This window comes from Sorex araneus, chromosome 2 (assembly GCF_027595985.1).
Source record: "Sorex araneus isolate mSorAra2 chromosome 2, mSorAra2.pri, whole genome shotgun sequence".
NCBI lineage: Eukaryota > Metazoa > Chordata > Mammalia > Eulipotyphla > Soricidae > Sorex > Sorex araneus.
In genome coordinates this window covers 12,572,958-12,596,824 of record NC_073303.1, presented here as the reverse complement: position 1 = coordinate 12,596,824, position 23,867 = coordinate 12,572,958, and the positions used below count along the sequence as shown (strand labels likewise).

General features: G+C 43.8%; 1 protein-coding gene across 2 annotated transcripts in view; it reads right to left on the bottom strand.

Moving 5' to 3' along the window:
- CDKAL1 (CDK5 regulatory subunit associated protein 1 like 1) overlaps window positions 1–23,867 on the bottom strand; it is a 658,282-nt gene that overhangs the window by 142,721 nt on the left and 491,694 nt on the right. For both annotated transcript variants that reach the window (XM_055128799.1, XM_055128800.1), the window contains exon 12: window positions 16,616–16,796. In XM_055128799.1, the coding sequence (XP_054984774.1) occupies window positions 16,616–16,796 (181 nt within the window). The remainder of the gene's footprint in view (window positions 1–16,615; window positions 16,797–23,867) is intronic.

Genomic DNA, 23,867 nt, shown 5'->3' with positions numbered 1-23,867 from the left:
TAATGTGGCTCTGTGCTCAGGCGTGGCCCCTGGCAGTGCCCAGGGGACCGTATGGGCAGGGGATCGATGGATGTGCAATCTCTGTGCCAGCTGCACTATCTCTCCAGACAAACAGGCAGTAAGACGAGTGCCTTCCCTACCCACTGCGCTTCCTCGCCAGCCCTGCTAAGAGTAACGAGAGGAAAAAAAAAAAAAAGAAGAATGAGAGGCCCTGCCATGCACTCACTGTGTATATCCTTCGTGCTTTTACAATGGGAATGGGTTCTAAGAATTTTCTTTTACTTTTTTAAATTTTAATTTATTGTTTAATTGGATGACCGTGAAATACACAGTTACAGACTTGTTCACGGTTGGGTTTCAGTCATACAATGTTCCAAAATCGATACCTTCACCAGTGTGCATTTCCCATCACCAATGTACCCCGGCTTCCTTTCCTTCCCGTTGTTTAACTTCTGATGGAGAGAGAGAGAGAGAGAGAAAGGAAGGAAGGAAGGAAGGAAGGAAGGAAGGAAGGAAGGAAGGAAGGAAGGAAGGAAGGAAGGAAGGAAGGAAGGAGGGAGGGAGGAAGGAAGATAGAAAAAAGAAAAAGAAAGAAGAAAGAAAGAAAGAAAGAAAGAAAGAAAGAAAGAAAGAAAGAAAGAAAGAAAGAAAGAAAGAAAGAAAGAAAGAAAGAAAGAAAGATGTACGATGATATACGTACATAGACTGCAAAGTAACAAGGCCACTTTAGCTTAATAAACTACAACTGGAATGATCTAAAAAGGGCTATGTTTCAAGGGACATCAATCAGTGTCAAAGTCCAAACTCTTTTGGCATACATACAGTGCTTTCTTTTTTTCAACACGCTCACACTGTATTCAACAGTTCATCCATTCACCCAAAGCCCTGCTGAAGGTGACTGTGAGTCTTTCATTGGGAATTTACAGTCCTCCCTTTAGTGACCGGATCTACCTGTCTGTCACAGAGAGTGGACAATCTTCAACTTCCTTCTCTGGCTTTAGTCTTCTGAGCCATGTCAGATGTCCATTATCCATCTGAGAACAGTGGGGAGCTGCTACGTGCTTGCTGGATTTTTTTTTTTTTTTTTGCTTTTTGGGTCACACCCAGTGAGGCACAGGGGTTACTCCTGGCTTTGAACTCAGGAATTACTCCTGGCGGTGCTCAGGGGACCATATTGGATGCTGGGATTCGAACCTGGGTCAGCTGCGTGCAAGGCAAACACCCTACCCACTGTGCTATCACTCCAGCCCCGCTTGCTGGATTTCTTTTCCAGTGCCAGTGTTATTTCTCTAGCACCTGACACTCCTTTGCACCTAAACCCGTTTCTGGGCGGGAGAGTCAGTTTTCCAGTATCTGCAAGTTTCCATCTGAAGGTTTTTCTTACGTGTTATCATTTCCTGTCTGGAAACCTCTTACTAAAGCTCTCGGCAGAGTCTGACCTACTCTCATATATGCATATGGAATTGATACATTAATAAAATTCTGTCCAAAGCACCAATAGGAGGAAGAAAATAAATAATTGAATGTCAACATGCACTGTGTGAAAACGGAGGCATTTGGGACGGAGCTAGGCATTCTTTTGATGCATTCTTATGCATCTTTGATATAGGAGTGTCAGGAACATTACTTTCATAAAGAGTCAGAGGAAGAAACCCCATGACTCAGGCCATTAGTCTTCATCAGTAAAGGTCCCTGTGAAAGTGGCATATTACAAGGCTGGTTTTGTGGGCCACAAACACAATAGAGTCTGTGATTTCTGAAGACGATGTTCAACACCAGAAGGAACTGTTCTGGTTCTGGAATGCAATTAAAGGTGCTAAAGCCGTGCTCACCCTTTTGGCCTCACTGGCACTTACAATCAGGCTTAACCTACAGCCTTAATATCTATGCTAACCCCTTGTGGGAAGGCTGTGAAGACAAGACAAAATGACTGGCACGGTGCCTGCATATAGTAATCCCTCAATAAATACAAGGGCCCATGAAAATTAGAGGCCCTTAATTAGTGCTCCAGTTAGCATAACTCTGGAAGAGTTCAGTGATACCGCTTGCACTAATGAGCTTATTACAAGTTAGAGCTGAGCGGATGTCTATTTCGTTAAAGATACAGAGATGTAACCCTCAGAAATGTTTCATTAAGTGACTAGCTGCACAGCTCTATAAAGTCAATGAGTGATGAGGACTTTCAGATGAACATTATTGGACAACATAATGAGAAATTAATAGTAAACTTTTTTTTTCTACACATTACTTCAGTTTGTGAGCAAAGGACTATGTTGATAAACATCAAAATAACCATAAAACCTAAAGTAGTATCAATCAGTGAATGCCTTGTCCCCAGATCCTACACTACAGAGAAAACCTTTCATGGATGGTGTGACTTTGGTATAATCAGACCCTCAGTGTCCTGGCATACTTCGTTACCTAAACATCTCCCTCTCACCCAGGATACTTTAGTCATCAACGTCTTCTTTTTGGACTTCTCCACTTTTGTTGTTCTCTGTTTTTTTTTTTTTCTTTTGGGTCACACCTGGCAATTCACAGGGGTTACTCCTGGCTTTTTTTGGGGGAAAGGGTGTCTGTGTTCCATCATACTCTGGGGCCAGGGGTCCCTTGTGGTAATATTTGGCTGGACTGTGCAGGAGACAAACTCGGAGCTTGAACCCGGAGATGCTATTGCTCGGGGCAACGGGGCCACACTCTGAGGGGTATGAGACTTAACAAGGTGCCGGGCCGTTGTGCGTGCCAGGAATGCCCTCGACCCTCTGGGCTGCCTCCTAGTTTTTTTGGAGGGAAAATGTGCTTTCCCTGGAAGTGCTGGGACCACCAGTGCTTGGGGTGGGGCCAGGGGCCCATCCCAGGGCCCTGTGCCTGCCAGGCATGTGCTCTACTATCTCCAGCTATTTCTTCAGCCCCTTAGAGTCTTTTTTGTAGTATTTAAGTTTAAACACTGCTCATTTTTGGGCCGGAGCAATAGTACAGTGGGTCAGGTGCTTGCCTTGCACACAGCAGATCCAAGTTGGGCCCCCCCGGACCCTATATGGTCTCGCAAGCCTGCAGGAGTGAACCCTGAGCTCAGAGCCAGGAGTAATCCCTGAGCGCTGCTGGGTGTGCCCCCCCCCCGCCCCACCCCCGCCCCCTGCCAAATCCAAAGAAATAGATAAACAAAAAACCTCACAAAACCCCAAAACCAAGAAAAACTCCCGAAGTGTTCATTTTCTAGAACTTCAAGATTAACTGGACAGGTTATATGGCATAAAATATATTTTAAAAAGGGGAGAGGGGTCGTGGACAGGTGGGTTGGGTCACACTCGGCCACGTTCATGGCCAGTCCTGGCTCTGCATGCAGGAAGGACCCCTGCCAGGGCTCAAGAAATCACCTGCAGTGCCACAGATGGGACAGACAGCACGCAAGGCAAGGGTCCTGCCCCCATACTGTCTCCCTGGTCCCTTAACGCATTATTTGTTTATTTATTGTTTGTTTGTTTGCATTTTGGGTCACACCCAGCAATGCTCGGGGGTTACTCCTGGCTCTGCACTCAGGAATCACTCCTGGTGGTGCTTGGGGGACCATATGGGATGCTGGGAATTGATCCTGGGTTGGCCACGTGCAAGGCAAATGCCCTACCCGCTATACTATTGCTCCAGCCCCAACTCATTATTTTTTAATGGAGACACTGATGTCATAGGAATTTCTGGAAATATGGATCCCTTCAAACAATGAATCCATCATCGGGGTGGGGGGGAAACCAAAACTCAAGCTGTTCTGCGCAACTCAAAGTTAGTTTCTAGACCCCAGCGTCAATTAATGGACTTAAATATGGGTCAGATAACACTTGCAAGGATTTTCATTCCTTCTAGAGCCTCCCCCAAATGTGGGAATTTTGAAACAAGCCTCCCATTACCTACTGACCTCAGAAAGAATGCCAGTTTACCTTTTTTGTCTTATTGTTTTAGGAATCAAGTAAAGGAAGGGCTATCATTTTAATTCCCAGGAAGGACAATGCACCGTGAGGCTGTGCCATGCATGACTCAGAGCCCACAAACGACAGAGGTATCAAGTAGCACTATTTATAACGTGCTAATTCCCAATACTCTCTCTTCTAAACAGTCGTTTCAGTTGCAAGACAAAATACTTGCAGAGGCAAGTATTAAAGGAAGAAATTAGTATATAACAAAAGCACTCCTGAGCTTTTAAGCAAATCATGTTCTATGGTTTGTTTTTAAGTTGGCTGTTTGGAGAAGGGTGGCTTTTTATTTTCATTACAAATAATAATTCCATGACATTAGAACTTCTATATCCCCAACCCAAAACAGTCACAGAAAAAAATCCAGGCCATTATTTAACGAGCAGATCTGAGGGCTGTTTCCATTGCCTTCTCGGTAGCACCTATAAATAACTTCTATAAATCCTCTCCGTGTAGGTCAGGTTGCACTCATCGTGAAATGGTCTCTTTTTCATTCTGTCCCAGATCCCTGGAAGTGCTAACTGCAAAGTTTTGACCCGGTTTTTCTGTAATTTTTCTTTTTTTGTGGGGGTAGGGGGGTGGGGGCACAAGGACAGTTGGGCCACGCCTAGGGGCGTTCAAGGCTTGCTCCTGGCTCTCTCTCCCCGAGCATGGCTGGGTGCGGGTCCCCCTCCAAATTCCAAACAAACAGCCAAACAAAAAAACTCACAAGACCCCCCAAACCAAGAAAACTCCCAAAGTGTTCATTTTCTAGGAATCCAAGATTAACTGGATAGGTGACACAAGTATAAAATTAAAAAAAAGAAAAACGTGGATAGGTGGGTTGGGGGCCACACTCAGCCGTGTTCACAGGCCAGTCCCGGCTCTGTACGCAGGAAGGACCCCCCCGGCAGGGCTCAGGGAAGCACTTGCAGTACCACAGATGGGACAAATGCAAAAGGGACCCCTGGGCAGTGCTGAGGGGACTGGACAGGGTGCTGGGACTCTCGCCAGGGCCAGCCAAGTGCAAGGCAAGCGCTGTGGCACCTCTCGGGCCGTGCCCTTCCTCTGTTAGGGCTGCCTGGAACACCGGCACTGACCAGGTGCCTGCTGTTCGCACGAGTGGGTCTCTTTCTCCGGCATTTCTGTGGTCAGCCCACACCTACTCCAGTGGACAAACCTCCACTGCAGGTCATCTGTGGGTGCTGAGTCATGCCCTGGGCGGCTTGTGTCTGCCCTCCAGGAAGAAATGCTTCTGGGGAGGGGACCCAAGGAGAGGGCAGTAAGCCCAACGGGCGACAGAAACCAGGATGCACACTGGTTCCCCACCGGCCCGGGGACGGCGTCAGGCTCTCTATGTACGCCCCAACTCTACCAACACTTTGGGGGGGCACTGTGCCGACAGGTCTGATAAGGGTGGTGCGTGTGCGTGCAGAGAACTTTCTAGGGACAGAAATAATCTGATTCTCAAAACCATTAGGAGACAGCTGACCTAGAATGAGGCCGGTATTAGGTGACTGACTCTTGAAAGTCAGTCGATGCCAGGGGACGCCCAAAGTCCCCACCAGGAGAGGCTGCGAGAGGGCCCCACTGCTTTTTTTTTTTTTTTTTTTAATGAATCACCGTGAACTACAGTTAAAAAAAACTTTCATGTTTGAGTTTCAATCATACCGTGATCAAACACCCATCCCTCCACCGGTGCACACTTTCCACCACCAATGTCGCCAGCATCACTATCACCAATGTCACCATCCCAACCCTCCCTCTGCCTCCAGGGCAGACAATTTCCCCCATACTCTTACTCCTTTTTTTTTTGCTTTTTGGGTCACATCCGGTGATGCACAGGGGTCACTCCTGGCTCTGCACTTAGGAATCACCCCTGGTGGTGCTCAGGGGACCCTATGGGATGCTGGGATTCGAACCCGGGTCGGCCGCGTGCAAGGCAAATGCCCTACCCGCTGTGCTGTCGCTCCAGCCCCTCTCTTTCTCCTTTTGGACATTACGGTCTGCAATACAGGTCACTGAGAGGCCATCGTGTTTGGTCCTTTACCTACTTTCAGCACACATCTCCCATCTCGACCGATTCCCCCAACCATCACTGACTCAGTGATCCCTTCTCTCTCCCAGCTCCTTCTCCCCCCGCTCAGCTCTGATGGGGCTTAGCAGAAGAGACAGACCTCAGAGAGTGGGGTCCACGCTGGAAGCGACCCGCACAGGAGCAGGCGGCAGTGCCCCGCCCCCTCTTCCGGAGGTCGAACCTCCCATTCCATTCCAAGCGTCTGGAAGGCTTCGGGAATCCGCCCTGATGATGCTCAGGGGGGCCCTCGACAGGGTCCCCCTGCTCCCATCTCTTTCCAAGAGAACAGTGTCGTTTGTCCTTGACCTGGTGCCATGCGCAACTTTGTTTCCAGTGTCAAACAGTTTATTCCACGGCTTGTGGTGTGCCCCGGGGGGTGCTGCAAGGTGGGGTCCCCAGGCCCAGGGAAGCTGCGCGTGCGTGTCAGGAGCAGCATGTGAAGGAACGTGGTTGCCCAGCACGCCCGCTGCACGCACCCGAGAAGTGCTCCCGGAAATCTAGAGCTAGCAAGAGCGTTTGAAATGAAAGCTACAGGACCATGTTGCTCTCGACAGGGTCATCGCCTTTTCTTCTTCTTTTTTTCCCCCAAATCTCTTAAAGATTTCAGACATCGTTAGCATTCATCACATTTTCTTTAAACGAGCCTGTAGTTGAAAAGAAATGCTCAGAAGACTTAGAAAACTGGAGCAAGAGAACACAGAAGGAAAGGCTCTTGCCTTGCACGCAGCTGGCCTCGCACCACAGGTCGTCCCTCGGGTGCCGCCAGGGGTCACTCCTGGGCAGTCAGGAATAGCCCCTGAGCACTGCTGGATGGGGCTCAAATCCATCACCTCCACACCCGAAAAATTGCAGTTTTTAAATTAATTTTTTTCATTGGGCTGGAGCGATAGCACAGTGGTTGGGCGTTCACCTTTCACGCGGCTGACCCGAGTTCGATTCCTCCGCCCCTCTCGGAGAGCCCGGCAAGCTACCGAGAGTATCAAGCCTGAGCGGCAGAGCCTGGCAAGCTACCCGTGCATATTGGATATGCCAAAAATAGTAACAGTAAGTCTCTTAATGAGAGACATTACTGGTGCCTGCTTGAACAAATCGATGAGCAATGGGATGACAGTGATAGAATCATCATGAGATAGAGCATTACAATATTGTTGATGATTGTGTTTCAGTCACACAATGTTCCAACACCCATCCCTCCACCAGTGTAATTTCCCAGAACCAGTGTCCCCAGTTTCCCTCCTACCCTTTCAAGCCACCCCCTACCCCCACCTACCTCCTATGGCAGGTACCCACCCACTCTCTCTCTCTCTGTGTCTCTCTCTCTCTCTCTCTCTCTCTCTCTCTCTCATTTTAGGCATTATGGTTTGCAATATAGATGCTGAAGGTTATCATCTATAACCTTTTCCTGCTTTCAGCAACACTTGTTTCTTGTCCAGTGATCATTTACTAGTATTGTCATAATGGACCCTCTTCTAGCTTACCTACCCTCCACCTCCACACAATTTGCATTCTTTCGGATCAAGGCTTCCCCCATACTGCTTGGGCCCTTGTGGCTACTCCCAGCACCCAATGATGCGGTTTGATGATTCAGAGCTGAGGGGTGGTAATGCTGGGAGCACCCATACCCAGTGTTGCTGGTGCGTCGAGAGGTGCTGGGTAAGGAACTCGGGGCGTCATACATGTGCCAGCCCTTTGAGCCATCTCCTCGGCCCCCAAAGATGTTTCAAACGTAACATCTTTTTGGGGAAAACTAAGAATCTTAGACACAGTCTTAAAATGCTGCTAGAACTACCTAAGATTAATGAAGACTAATGAAAGTCTCAACAGAATAAAAAAAAAATAAACATGCAAATCTGACCTTTCATCTAGAAATGTAAGGTCACTCTCATCTAACTTACGTGATTTCACTATGAAATCTCTCATTCATTAATAATCTTGCAAATGCTAAGAAAATAATCTGAGCTTGCCCTTCTCATGAAAATATATTGACTAATTTATTTTCATTATAAATTTAAGAGGATTCTAAACTTTAGAATCCTTTCTTTTTTATAAGAAGGCAATAAAGAAATGACACACACGAAAAATTCATCCCTCCCACCTGTGAAATGTGAAACAGTACTAATAGTGTTTTATTCAGTTGGTGATTTAAATGATGAAGGAATACACACCATTTAGTTCATTTATCAGAGTACAACCAAAATTCATTAAGAATAACTAGAATTTATCTGTGTTACAGCTAATGTTCATCTAAAATGAGGTATGAGGGAAAGAAAGAATAAGCTAAAATTTTATATCATTAAGGCAGAAGAACACTTTGGAAGTCCTCATTTCAGGAGAAATAAAGTGGTATTCTAAAGCCTAATAAAAAGCACTTGTTTTCAAAGCAAACAGTGTTGTGTTCTTTCTCTAATAAAGGGTTAGATTCTATTTTCATTGTTGAGGGTTTTTTTTAATTGGCAAGGAAATGGGAAATAAATTAGATAGAAAAAAATCCCAATATTCCTGTGTAGTGGTGCTTTATTTAACTGAAGTCTAGTTGCTAAGCAGTTTTATATACACCTTAGCAGAAGGAATTCACCATTCCAAATTTTGATGAACTTAAAGAGAACCAAAGCAACTCGATGTATATTCTATAACATTTGATGGCCAAATTCACTTCACTGTTAAGGCTTACATTCCTTTTATGAAAGTTTTACATATATAAATATGAAACTATTCCAGGCTAGTTTCTTAAATCACTTGGAACATCACTAAAGAAACTGGTGGGGTGAATTATATCTACCTCTTCTCCCCCTGAAAGACAGACTGAGGTCCTAAAACCCCGTCCCCCAGAACGTGATGTCATCTGGAAACTAAGTCAGGGCAGGAGTAACTTGTCAAGATGAGAGCCAGGGCATGTCACGAACCCAGTTATGGCCGAAGTTCTTATAAGAGAAGAGAAATGAAGAGAAGATACCTGGGGACACAATGAAGGCAGAGGTTAGAGACGAGCAGTCGCCAGCCAAAGAACACCCAGGATTACCAGCTAAGCACCCCAAGTTAGGAGGATGAAGAGGCACAGGAATGATTTCCTGACCTGGCCAAGAGTTTGGACTTCTGGCCTCAGGAACTGTGAGTCAACCTGATTCTGTTGTTTGGGGCTACCTGGTGTGCGGCAAAATACTAAACCAAAAAGGTATTTTATAAAGGGCTGAATGCGTGAGGGGAATAGTTAGGAGCTCCAGGAGAGAGTGGAACTGAACCACAATCGAAGCAACTAGACACTCAAAATTTGGCTCTAGGAACAGCCTGAATGGAAGGGTAGTGTTTCAGGCCGGTGTGCAGAGGGAACAGACGGTGCTTGCCAAGGTGAAGGAAGCAAAAGGAAGACTCTGAGAGAATGAGAAGACCAGTGAGAAGGGAGAGAAAATAGTTGATAAAGGACTTTTCACTAAAATATACTCCCCAAAACGCAAAAACACCTTCCAAGTCAGCAGAAAGAAAAGGGAATTATTAATATTTTTTTCTTTTGGGGTCACACCTGATGAGGTACAGGGGTTACTTCTGGCTCTGCACTCAGGAATAACTCCTGGCCGTGCTCAGGGGACCATATGGGATGCTGGGAATTGAACCTGGATTGGCCGTGTGCAAGGCCAACACCCTACCTGCTGTGCTATTGCTCCAGCCCTGAAAAGGGAATTATTTTAACATGAGGGAAAGACCCAACTCCGTACCATCCATGCCAAATCCATAAATGACAGGATGCTCAGTGTAAGCAGGGAACTGCACATTCTAACAGTGAGATTACCGCCAGACACTAGGGACGGGGAAAATCCCAGACAATGAAATACCAAATGCTAGCCAGGGTATGAAACAAAAGGAAATTTCAACCACAGCTGGTGGGAGTACTAAAAAGACACAGCTACTCTGGGAGTTTAGTTTCAAAACTAAACAGAGGTTGAAGAGATAGTCCTGAGAGTCAAGATTTTGCCTCGAATGTAACTGTGCATGAACCGAGCTCAATCCCCTGTACTGCATGAACGGAGCTCAATCCTCTGTTCAGTACTCTGAGCACTGCTAGGAGAAATTCCTGAGCAGAGAGTCAGGAATAAACCCTGACACTGCCAGGAAAGCCCCAAAACCTCACTCCCCCAGTTAAACTATAGTTTATACTCTTACCAGTTTGATTTATTGGCAATTCGCAAATGAGATGAAAAATTGTGTCCACACAGGGACACTGAGAGTGGCCTTGCTCATAACTGCCAAGACTTAGATACAAACAAGATGCCATTCCGAAGGGTGATGGACAAAAAGGTGGTCTGTTCACATGATGAAACAGTTTTCAGTGCAAAATGCAGGGCGTTATCAAGCCACAGAAGACCTGGGCGGACCCTTAAATGTACTTGCTAAGAAGACAAGGCTACGTATGTAAAAGCTACGTACTGTAGGATTTCAATGCCAGGAATGGCGTTCAGATGGAGACAGTGGCGTTCAGTCTTTAGACCAGTCTTTATGGCGTTCAGATGGAGACAGTAAAAAGATTGGTGGCTGCCTGGTGTCAGCAGAGAGAGACGGTGTTTCTAAGCAGTGAGACACATTTCTGACATCACAAGGATAGATACAGTCATGACACGTTACTGTATTACAGTCCACACCCACAGAAGGTGTAACAGCCGCAGTGAAATACCACGGAAGCCACCGGCTTCCGGTGTCCATGATGTACCTGTCAGTTCATCACGGTGCCACTCCGGCCGGGGACACAGAGTGCGGGCCGGGCACTTGGGGACACTCTGTACTTGCCTCTCACTTTTGCTGTGAACCTAAAGACTGGTCTAAAAGGTGAGATCTAACAAACAAACCAGAAGGTTCCACTGTGCCAGGACAGTGACTAAAGTTGAAACACGTAAGGAAGGCACAAAGGGGCTAAGTTCAGAAGACTAAAGACTAACGGATCTGCGGGCTGATGCTCTGGGATGAATTTTGCTTCTCGCTAAAGTGAACTAGCGGGGGCTGGAGCGATAGCACCGCGGGTAGGGCATTTGCCTTGCACGCGGCCGACCTAGGTTCGATCCCCAGCATCCCATACGGTCCCCTGAGCACTGGAAGGAGTAATTCCTGAGTGCAGAACCAGGAGTAACCCCTGAGCACCGCTGAGTGTGACCCAAAAAGAAATAAATAAAATAAAATAAAGTGAACTATCGTATCAGACCCAGGATCACGCCGAGAAATTAGAAAAGGCGAGTAAGACTTATAATATGTGCTGTTTGATGATCAAAGGGCTCCCAGGGCTCGAGGGGGAGAGACCCCCAAGGAAAGTCCATATTACTTAGAAACTAATTATTTTTCTAGGCATTTTTTTGTTTGATTTGGGGGTCACACCTGGCAGTGCTCAGGGCTTCCTCCTGGCTCAGTGCTCAGGGAGCACTCTTGGGGATGCTCAGGGGACCATCAGGGGAGCGAGGGCTCTCAGCAGAGTTGACTGTGCTCAAGGCACATGTCTGCAAACCCTGTGCTATTTCTCTGATTTTACCTTTAAGGCAGTTTCAGCTTGGAAAACCGCGGCTGGGAGGCGAGGCCATCGACGGCAGGAAAACTAGGCTCAGAACTTAAGAACTGAAGCCGTGACATGAAGATGATGCCGGGAACCACGGAGAGAACTTCAGGTGAGATTAAGGAGAGGAATGCTGGGGCTGGCTGTGGCCGGCTGCCGCTCCCCCAATTCTCAGAGATCTCTCGGCTGTGTTGGAAACCAGCAACCGAGGAAGCATTTCCACTGTGGAAACTGGCGAAGGCCCGAACGTTCCCCCTAAGAGTTGACTGCGACCCATCAGCACGCCACTGGCTCGAACCAAAACTCGCGGGACCTTTGGCAGGAAACCAATCCCCGGGAAGACTGAGAAATGGTTTCAACACTCAATTCCAGGTCAATTAAAAATAAGCAGTCCTTCCCTTCACGTCTGGCAGAGGCGAGGTCAAACCCTCCCAGAGGACGACCCAGAAACTGGTGACTCGAATTTTTCCCCCTTATAAACAATGATTATCACGTAATGACCCATTACACGGGAGGGGAAGATGTGCCTGAAGTCAAGGGCAGCGCTCACGTCAGAAACAGGCCAGGTTAGGCCCAGATGCCTGAAAGTTTCTTTTTTTTTCCTTCTTTTTTCTAAATTTTATTTTTATAAAGCTGTGCACAATATTTGGTTACATTTGATATCAGAACACCAATCCCACCACCGTTACACCTTCCCGTCACCAGATTTCGGGTGTTTCCATCCTGAACCCCAAACCCTGCCCCCAAAGCAGAACTGAAATACCTTATTTTGTATCGCTTGCTATGAATGCCGGAAAGTTCTGAGTGGACTCCGTGGTAAGTGTTCGAAGAGGCACGAAACTAGATTGCTATTACATACCCAATGACGTGAACTAACAGGTTACCTCTGATAAAAAATTTTAAAAAAGGAGACAGAGTTAGTGCAGTGGGCGGTACATGTGCCTCACACACAGCTCACCCGGGTTCATATGGCACTTCCATATGGTCTCTTACGTCCACCGGGAGTGATCGCTGGGCTTAGGGCCACGAGTAGGCCCTGAGCACCACTGGATGGGGTCCGGAAATGGGGGAAGGTGGCGGGGAGAGAGATAGACAGACAGACAAAGATGGAGACAGAGAGACAGAGACAGAGACAAAGAGACAGAGAGAGGAGAGAGAAAGTGCTTCAAAAATACCAAAGAAAACAGGAATTTCATTCCTATTGGGACCTATGAAAAAAGAATCAGATGGTAATTCTAGAAGCAAAAAAGGTAAGAAATGAAGTGAAATTAAAAACTGCCTGACTAGGGTTGACAGCAGATTAGGAGCCAAGAGGCTTAGTGAAGTGATACAGGACATCAAGTCACAGATGTTACGGAACACAGTCACTACCCCAAGATGAGCTGAGGGGAGTGTCTGAGACTCTGCCCTGTGGCAGCTCCACGTGTGACAGCTGCCTCTCTGGGGGTCACAATACAACCGCTGGCGTCCAGCCACCAGAGAACAGGTGAGGAGAGATCACAAAGAACCACACACGGAACAAAATAATAACAATTTAAAAAGAAATATGTATGCATATATATACATATATGTATATATATGTGTGTGTAAAAAGACATTAGGCATCAGGAAACACAGGAAAATATTATTCTGGGAACAGAACTAAAATTTCATAATAAAAATGAGACAGGAGCAAAAAAAAAATCTGAAGAGGGCAAGGCAGAGCAAGGAACCCTAAGAAATCCAAACAGGAGAAATATGAAGTATGCAAGGAGGCATTTCACACAGAGAAAGATGTGCTGGTGTGGCTTCTGTAGAAAGCAGCTCAGGGGGGGAAGGTCTGTTAACAAGGCTTCTGTAGACCGGCCTTGATGTCAAAGAAACTCAGGAAACACCAAGTTCTGGAGCCAAGTGCTACCACTAGAAAAAAGAAAGAGGACACAGCAAGCAGAGGGTAGATTCTACTCTCAAAGATTATCCCAAGGTTATAAACCCAGGGAATGGGAGGCAGAAGAGTTTCTAGGGTCATCTTTGAATTTTACTTTGCATATCAGGCAATCCAGTCGAGCATTTAAGGAAGAAATAAAGGCAAATTCTATTTTTCAATATCTCCGTAAAAGTGGAGGCGAAGAACCTGTTCCCTGGCTCGTCCTATGAGGTCAACACCGCTCTGATGCCCAAAGAAGATGATCTTGCAAGACTCCACAGCATCCGTGGTACTAAAGATGAACAAAGATGCAAGGACACAGAGAGGAGGGCTGTGTGACTAGCAGCAACACTGCCACATCTGAAGGCTCAAAGGGCCCACCTTTGCATGGCAGGACAGATCAACTGTGATTACATGCAAGGGAACAGTACGAAGCCAGGAAAAATGGGTGAGCTACGGTTACATGGAAATCTTTCTCAACTCACTGTGTGAACCCAAACCCTCCTCATCTCACTAATGTGTGAACCCAAACATACAAACGCCAAAGGATTCTTTATATCTATCTGTAGTTTAAAAATACCCAACTGAGGGGGCTGGAGCGATAGCACAGCGGGTAGGGCACTTGCCTTGCACGTGGCCAACCCGGGTTCGATTCCCAGCATCCCATAGGGTCCCCTGAGCACCGCCAGGGGTAATTCCTGAGTGCATGAGCCAGGAGTGACCCCTGTGCATCGCCGGGTGTGACCCAAAAAGAAAAAAAAAAACCTAACTGTGGTAAGCATAAGAGAGATTTCCTTTGGGAAGAGAGAATGGAGAGAAAGGCCTAACAGGAAATGCCCTTGTCCTATTTTCTATCATAGAGAACTGCAGGTTCAGTGCGGGACTCACACCTGTGCTTTGTGCTGCAGCTGTAGTGGAAGTACCTTTTCATTAAGTAAGTTGTAAGAAGACTGGATTAAACTACATGGACAATAGCTACTTTATTTATTTTTATTTTTATTTTTATTTGCTTTTTGGGTCACACCCAGCGATGCTCAGGAGTTGCTCCTGGTTTTGCACTCAGGAACTACCCCTGGCGGTGCTTGGGTGACCATATGGGATGCTGGAAATCGAACCCGGGTCGGCCGTGTGCAAGGCAAACGCCCTACCTGCTGTGCTATTGCTCCAGCCGGGACAATAGCTACTTTAGCAGTTGCCCAAAGTTGGTTTAATGGATGACCACCACGAAAACTCGGAGGTGGGGAGGGTCATGGTCAACTGGATATCTCGATGGTGGTGTACTGAGAGTATGTTATGGCTTCATCAAAATTCAGAGACCTGTACACAAAAAACAGCTCTGCTGCATGCAGACCACATTTCAATAAGATATGGAATTGAGATATAAAGTAATGCATTGATTTTACTTATCCTTAGTAAGTGGAAAGTTAATTAACTATGGTGTTATAATCCACCCTTTTCACTGATTACATTAGACAGTGAAAAAAGAACTAAAGTTAAATGGGCTGTAAAATATTCTTTTATTTTTATATATTAAGATACTCTACTTGTGAAAGTAGAGTAGAAATCTTTGGAAGACAAAGTGATTTTACTGGGAAAAGTAAAACTTCAAATATTTGTTCTTTTTTAAAAAAAATAATCCACTGCTAAAATAAATTCTGTATCTTACATGCCATCTTGCTTATTCACACATACTCTGGCGGAAAATCAAGTTATTTCTGAGTATTCTCTCTCGTATTTATTCATGAGAGCATTAGAGAAAAACGTAATGATAGGTCACAATTTCTGTCATTAGAGACAAAGTAGAAATATTTTAGTTAAAAATTTCTACTTCTGGGGCTGGACCGATAGCGCAGTGGGTAGGGCATTTGCCTGGCTGGCGGCCGACCTGGGTTCAATTCCCAGCATCCCATATGGTCCCCTGAGCACCGCCAGGGGTAATGCCTGAGTACAGAGCTGGGTGTGACCCAAAAAGTAAAAAAAAAAAATCTACTTCCTGGGGGCCTGAGAAATAGTATAAGGGTTAAGGCACTAGTCTTGGTCTTGCATGTAACTTAACCTGGTGTGAATCCATGGCATGGCATATGGTTCCTGAGCTTTGCCAGGACTGATCCCAGAGACTGGCTAGGAGTAAACCCTGAGCATCATGGGGCGGGGCCCCCAACCCCCCCTTCACACCCTCCAATTCAACTTCCTACTAAGGCTTACCCATATCTAAACATTTTTAGCTAATCAATCGAGAAATGGAACATTTAGTCCTGATTTCTGGGGCACTCTAGGAAAGTTTACTGAATCTCAACTTTTACACATTTATTTTTCTTTTCCTTCTGATTTTTGGGCCACACCCAGCGATGCTCAAGAGTTACTCTTGACTCTGCACTCAGGAATCACTCCTGGCCATGCTTGAGGGACCATATGGGATGCCGGGGATTGAACCTGGGTTGGCCATGTACGAGGAAAGCACCTTCCCTGCTATATTACGTCTCCAGCCCCATCAATTTTTTTTACACTTACTTTAAGTCATTTTATTTCAATCTATGAACAAATAAGGATGAAAATGAAACTGAGATTCCTTTCGAAAGCACCATACACCTGAGGGCAATGATAGGCCTATGGTAAAGTACCGAATCTATCCGACATAAAATTAGGAGACCCACAGGACCCTAGCAAGTTACTAGAAGGATCTTCTCAAAAGCAGGGTAAACATGAAGTCTCATTTGTTCACAGACATTTAAATGCTGCCTTATCTTACCTGGGGGGAGTGGGGTACCACACCTAGTGGTACTTAAGAATCACTCTGGTGGGCTCAGGGGGTCCTATGGGGTCCTGGGGATCGAACCCAGGTTGGTTGCATGCAAGACAAGTGTCCGTCCCACTGGACCATTGCCCCGGCCCCTGAAACAGCCTTATTTAGGAACATCCAAGGATTTATTTTATAAACACAGGTAACTGGCAGGTATTTACTCAGTTTTCCCCAACAGTCATCTGAGTTTCATTTCTCAGGAGGAGAAAATGGTGGTAACGTTTACTGTCTCCTCTGCCTGCTTGGAAAGCTGCACGTACACTGCAACTTCGGGGTGGAGGTTGCATGACAGGAAAACACAGCTGCTGCACTTTTATTTCTATTGGCTACACAAGAGGAAAAAAAAAACAACAACTCTTACCACTTGCGCTGGAACTTGTTCCATTTTCGCGGCGGGAGTTCCTGGTCTTGGGTAAAACTGGTTAATGAAGAGGCTTGGGAACTGGTACTCCTCCACCAGTTTCACTGTTTCTTGAAAATCTTGATCCGTTTCTCCAGGAAAACCGCAGATAATATCTGTAGCAATCGTTATTCCAGGAACTCTGGATAACAAGACAAAAAATGCAAAAAGGTCGGCTCTCATACATAATTATTCCATCTCCCTGACATTTTAAAGACCATTACACTTTAGAAACTTTTTTATTTCAAGGAAAGAGACATTTGGAAATAATTCGAAAGAGCACTAAATATTTTTAAAAGTTTATGGAAACCCTAGGTTCTCTGTCACCCAGAAGAGCAATTACAACTTTTTAGACTTTTTTTTTTGTTGTTTTTTTCTGTATTTTAAAACAGATGCCTATTTCTCTTCCTCAATTAATTTATTTTGAAGAAAATATTTACTGACGTTACTGTTGTGGTAAATGACAATTTAGTTCCTAGAGCTAGACTTGTTCTTTTCCATCTAAACCTGTACACTACAACATTACAATTAACATAACAATATTTTCAATTGATATAATTACAAATGCTTACTGTTCTATGGTGCTTATTATATCCACTGGGATATTAGCATTTTCTTTTGATGTGCATTTAATTTTTCAGGGTAGGGACCTACCTGGCTGTGTTCAGGGCTTATTCCTGGTTCTCTACTCTGATACCACTCCTAGCAGTGCTCAGGGCATCATATGGGACCTGGGGACTGAACCCAGTTGGTCATGTGCAAGGCAATGGCCTTAACCAAGCCCCCCCGCAGCCCCGCACCCCCTACCCCACACCGACCCCCCAAGTGGTGTACTATTGCTCTGGCCCCCTAACCTTTATTTGAAATATAGTCTTTCCTCCATTGCTACAATGACACTTATTTATTTTGTTGGGGTTCTTGCGTTCTGGTCTTTCTCATTTGTATACTTAAATTTTATTAATTGAAAACTGACATTTTGAAAAACCATTTTAATAAGAGCAATATTATTACTTTATGCCTACAGTGTAAAACTCCATCATGAGTGGAGCTTTCATGATCTTCGAACCATGAGTGCCAAGACCCTTTCCCCATCATCCCATAGTCCCTCCTCTCCCTCCGCTGGCCCTGCCCCATCTAGGTACCCTCAGCCCCACTTCTCTCGGCCATAGCTCAAGACGGGTCTCCACCGGGGACTGTCTAATTAACTAGCGATTCTTGCTGCGCTTTAATATTCAAGAGCAAAGAACTAAACACTCTTCATCACCATTGGGTGACTGGGTAACGAGCAGCCTTGGTTTATGACAGCCCTAACATGTTGGAAGTCAATTCCCTAAGGTTCAGTTGCCTGCACCCACAAAGGTGCCATATGATCTATTGTTTATTTGCAGCATAACAACCAAAGAGTATCATTAACTATTCAAACCTCTGAAATTACTCAGGATCCATGAATACAACAGGAAAAGCAGTCTTAAATGTTTCAAATCACAGGCTAGTCACATTTCCTGTTTTTTGATGACCTAAATATTATTTTTATGAATAAATAATACATTATATCACTAGCATATCTGTATGTGTTTATTTTGCGAATATGAAAAACTGCAAGTTGCCTACTACATTCCAGGTCTGGTCTGATTCCTGACACCAGGTGATTCGCTGAGCATCACTGGGTGAGATCCCTGAACTCAGAGCCAGGAGCAACCCCAAATGACTCGGGTGTGACCTTAAAATTTAAAAAAAAGTCTAACATAAACAGTTTGATTTAAAAATGAAGATAATTTTTCAAGATTTTTTGACACTTATGTATTTAGATTATTATTATCATTATTGTTGAGGTAGCAACAGTGTTAGTATTTATAGTTTTGATGTGCAGTTACTGCATCTAGGTGCCACTAAAGGGCTGAGACCCTCTGCCCCTGTCCTCCTGGCACTTCTAGTCACCTCTAGTCCCAAGTATATACTTTAAGCCTGTGTGAGTGGATAATGACAATATTTTTAGATTCTTTTTTATTTCTATCTGGTTTCACTAGCTAGAGGAAGGTAGTTTCTATGAACTAAAAATTTTTGCTGTGATGATAAACAGAAAAGAGAAAAATGAAAGAGTATGCCTGTGGACTGGAGTGATGGTGCAGTGAGTAGGGCACTTGCCTTGCACACACCTGAGCCACGTTCGATCCCTGGCCCCTCTTATAGTTCCCCAAGGCCGCAAGAAGTGATCCCTTAGTGCAGAGCCAGGAGTTAGCCCTGAGTACTGCTGGGTGTGGCCAAAAATATGTATGCCTGAAAAAAACTTTTATTTCTATTAAATTGCTTTCCTTCTTTACAATGATAAAAATTGTATCCTGGCATTGATAAAAATAGCTGCTCTTAGAGTAACCTGTAAGTAAGGCCATTTCAAACATGTAAAATAGAAAGTGATCTATAAGTTTGGAAGACAAAGAAAATTTTTACACCTGACAAAAGAAGTCTAGCACTAACCATAAAAGTAATGGATCACAGTAGCAAGACAAAGAAAAGCCCATCTCCCCAAGGAAATGACAAAGAAAAAAAAAACACACCTTAGAAAGGGCCCCATGAAAAACTATAAGAAACGGAGACAACTGGCTATTGTCCTGGCTATGAATGGGAGCAAACTTGGCACTGGCCATGGGGTATTCCCACAGGAAAGTACCTGAGCGACTCCCTCCTCCGCCCCTAAGTCTGGAACGGTTGAGGACACTATAACGCCAGCACCTGCTTACTGTAGGTATTAAAGGCCAGGGTGAAAAAGAGAGAAAGCATTATAACGAATGTTAAGGAAGAGAGTTTCAGTGCATGAATAAATGCGGTCATCGACACGGTCACCTGATTACAAGGGGAGGACGCTCTGGACCAGTGAAAGAAGTTATGTTAATCTGGGGCATGCCAGCGCAGACTCACCACCGGAGAGTCAGAATCCAGAGTCATCAAGGGGTTCTTGGAACCCTGGTTGTAAATGCAGAAGACTTTCTCATCAGAACCACCGGGGCAACTCACGGCAGTTCAGTCTGCGGGGCTTCTCCACCAGCTGATGACGAGAGCCAAGAGCGCGCTCCACGATACTGACCCTCAGAATGATCTCAATTTTCTCAGGATCAGATTGAAAAAACCATGGAAGCATGGTAGTTCCAAATAAGGAGTACCTCATAATAGTCATCCCTAACCCCTGCGAGCAGACTTGTCCCAAGCCTGCCCCTTGACGCTGGACTGAGACAGACTCTAACTGTCATGAAGATGATCCTCTAAGAAAACTCGTTGGCACGTTTTTGTCCATATTCGCACTTAAACCCACTTAACCCCATCGTGCAAGCCCTGTAAAGTTGTGCTTCAGCTCTTTAATAAACCAACTCTGGTTGAAAAAAAAAGTATGCTAATCAATATCAAAGCAGATTGATTGCTTTCCAAGTATATATGAATATACACGAATAGCTATAAAATGTTTTTAAAGACTTCACTTCAATGCTAATGAAGGTAAGCTATACATTAATTTTATATATGCAAATGGTGCTACTTATGCTTTTGAAAGTAATTTGGTTCCTTAGATGAACCAACTAAAGTCTCCCATTTACACCGTGCGTTCACCTAGCAAGCAACTCTCTTCAGTACATGAGAAAAATTAAAGAAGTTTGAAGTGGACTAAATTCTTACTAGCATATGATTTAAGTACCTGTGAGGAAATTATAAGACATAAAATAAACACTAATCCAAATTTTTAAGATGCTAATTCTGAGTAAATGTTGTTTTTGAGAAACTATGGATTTTCAAAATACTAGTTTTTAAAAAAAATGATAATTGCTCATGTATTTATTGAAATTGTGAGCCTAACATACACTACTACGAGTTTATAATTATAAGACCTTCTATAAAACTACTATTTCATGGTAGTTTTGGAGAATAATCTTGAAAGAAAATTAAAATGTTGAACTAGGGGGCTGGAGCCATAGCACAGCGGGTAGGAAATTTGCCTTGCACGTGGCCAACCCAGGTTCGATTCCCAGCATCCCATATGGTCCTCCGAGCACTGCCAGAAGTTACTCCTGAGTGCATGAGCCAGGAGTAACCCCTGTGCATCGCCAGGTGTGACCCAAAAGCAAAAAGAAAAAGAAAAAAAAAGTTGAATTAGGTTAAATAACAGCATTTGATCCATTATTTATTCTGACTTAACAAGCTATTTGCTGGTAAATGGGTTCACAAAATAACTTAAAAATAAAAATTTCTGGGAGCTTGTAATTGTGCATCTACTTTAGCAGAAGTAGTTTGTGATCAGTTATGAAAATCTATAAAGGACTTAAGAGAAAAGCTAAACAAACAAAAATAATAAATTTGAGAAGTTTTAAGCCTATTCTCTAGAAAGAGAGTTTTTCTTAAAATGTACTGAAAAGATGTTTAATTTTGCTTTTGTTTGGGGGCACAGCCAACAACGCTCAGGGCTTACTCCTGGACCTGGTCTCAGGGACCACTCCTAGTGGTGCTTGGTAACACCTAGTCAGGCATGAGCAAGGAGAGCATCCTACAGGAGGTATTATCACTCTGGCCCCAGAATTTGCTGAAAGAAATCAAAAGGATAGATGAGTAGAAATATATACTTTTCCCTTGGGTTGGAAGGTTTAATATTTTTAAGATGGCATCTCCAAATTGATAGTGAATGCAACCACTGTCAAAATATCAGCATTTCTCCCTGACAGAAATAGACAAGCGGATTCTAACATTTATATGGAAATACCACGGACTTAAAATAAATCAATTTTGAAAAATAAAAACATTAGTGGAATGGATCAATCTGATTTAAGGACTTATTATAGTAATGGAGACAATATGGAATTAATACAAGACAGACAAATGGGACAAAGTAAGGAGCCCCCAAATATACACTATAGTTAATTCATTCTTGACAAAACTACCAATGCAACACAATGAGCAAAAAGAGGCAGTGCTTTCAATGATGTGAGTAGCTGGCTACTATACACAGGATGAAAAGTTAAGCAACACTCAATACCTAACTAGCTCCTTACCTTATAAACAAAAGTATTTCAGTACAAATCACAATTTCAGATTTAATAACTAGAATTATCAGACATCTAGAAGAAAATATGGGAGATCTCAGGAATCTTTGATTACTTAGAAATCTTTAATCTTTGATTACTTAGATCTTCCAAGTAATCTTTGTCAAGTTAGATAGAACTCAGCTATGACACCAACATCAAAATTACAATCTACAAAAAAAAAGGGGGTAACTTCATAAATTGAACTCATTGAAAAGAAGCTATTAAGGAAGTGAAAAGACAAGGGATAGACTGGAAGAAATATTTGCAAATCACATATCTAATAAAAAAAGATTTATCAGTCTTATGGGAGTGAAGGCAAGCAACACAGTGGGCAAAGGATCCCAACCAGCACTTTATTACAGAAGTCATATGGAGTCAATACATGTATAAAATACTGCTTAACCATTATTAGTAGGTGGGAAAGGCAGGTAAACATCATACGAGATGCTACATATTCAGTAGAATAGTTATAATGAGGAGGAGACTGAAAAATAATAGGCAATGATGTGGAAAAAGAAAACTGAAGAGTCTATCCATTGTTGGTGGGACTTAAAAGTGGCACAGACACTTTGGAAAAAAGTTTGGCAGTTCCTTAAAAAGCTGAACAACAAACCTACTGGGCCTAAGAGAGTCTACTGCAAATTAGCTCTCCAAGAAAAATGATAACATGCGTACACATGAAGACCTGTATGTGCATTTTTGTAGCAGTATTCAGTTTCTAACAGCTCCAACGTAGAAACAGCCCAAATGTTTATCAACAGGGGGAAAAACAAAATGTGGCATATTCATATAGTGGAAATTACTTAGAAATCAAAAAAACTGCACGATGCAAGCACCAACATGGATGAATCTTTGAGACACATTCTTAAATGAAAAAACAAAAATACAAATACAAAGGATCTTTTTTTAAAAATCATTTGATTTCTAGCTAGATGAAATTTCAAGAAGCAAAAATACAGAGACAGGAAAACAAATCAGTTGCCTAGGGCTGGGGTTGGCGTTGGGAGAAGGAATTGATTCCAAATAGGCACGAAAAACTTGCTGTAACTACAGCAGACTACAACTGGGTTCTAATGAAGTTGTATAACGCTGAAACTCCTCAAACTACACGCTATCATTGTGTGTGTATTGTCGAGTATTTAAAACATACCTATAGTTGGTCTTCACAACACACTCTTCTACAAAACTCTATGAGTTGGACTTTCAACAGGTGCAATTAAAGAATGAAATCTGGCCATTAGGGGAAGAAGGCAAATTTAATAAAAAGCAAGGACTAGGGTGAAAGAAAACTTTGGAGCATGGTATCACTGGACCAGAAGAAAATCGTGAACCCCTGTCCGGAGTACCTGTCTATGGCATGGAGTCATTCTGTCAATATTTGAAAAAGGACAATGTAAGGAGAAACAATGCAGCACATGGAGGACATTTCAGAATCGTTTTATAACTTTAAATGTAGGTAGTTTTAGGAAAAAATTCTCAAAGAATCAGAGCTAAACACAGAAAGAGTAGGGAAACACTTAGATAAAAAGAAACACATGGTTAAAAAGCCATGAGGTATCACTAAGATGAGGGCCTGGTTTTCATCCTCAAGAACGCATGTGTGTGCTCGCGCGCACACACACACATACACACACACACACACACACACACAACCTCTCACTGAAGTGGTCTGTTTGGTCATTCCTCAGTCTTCTGACATGGATATCTGGGGGGAAATCCTTGTATAACCATGAGACTGCCACTGATTAGTTATGTGCTCTTGGACAAATTATTTAGACTTCATATTCTTCTGTTTCTTTTCCTATCAAACAAGGACAGTAAAAATGCTCATAAAAAATTAACCTATACACGTCCGAATTGCCTTGCATGTATATAGCTCCTGCCACATAGTGCCATTATGTATTAAGCCACAATAAGTCTGTTGGAGAGAAAATTTTACTACACAATACTGATTTCTTGGCAATGTGTTAGAGTTATGGTTTAATATACCTCCCAACAAGGTTGATTCTATTTTAATTTCTGTGAGAATGGGGGAAAGTGTACGTAGGGAAATAAGTCAAAGAAGTGGAGTAAAACTGCCCAGAGTCACAGAAGTTAAATGGTCAAGATGAATCTCATCAGATACTTTTAAAACTGTGACCCAAGGCCAACTT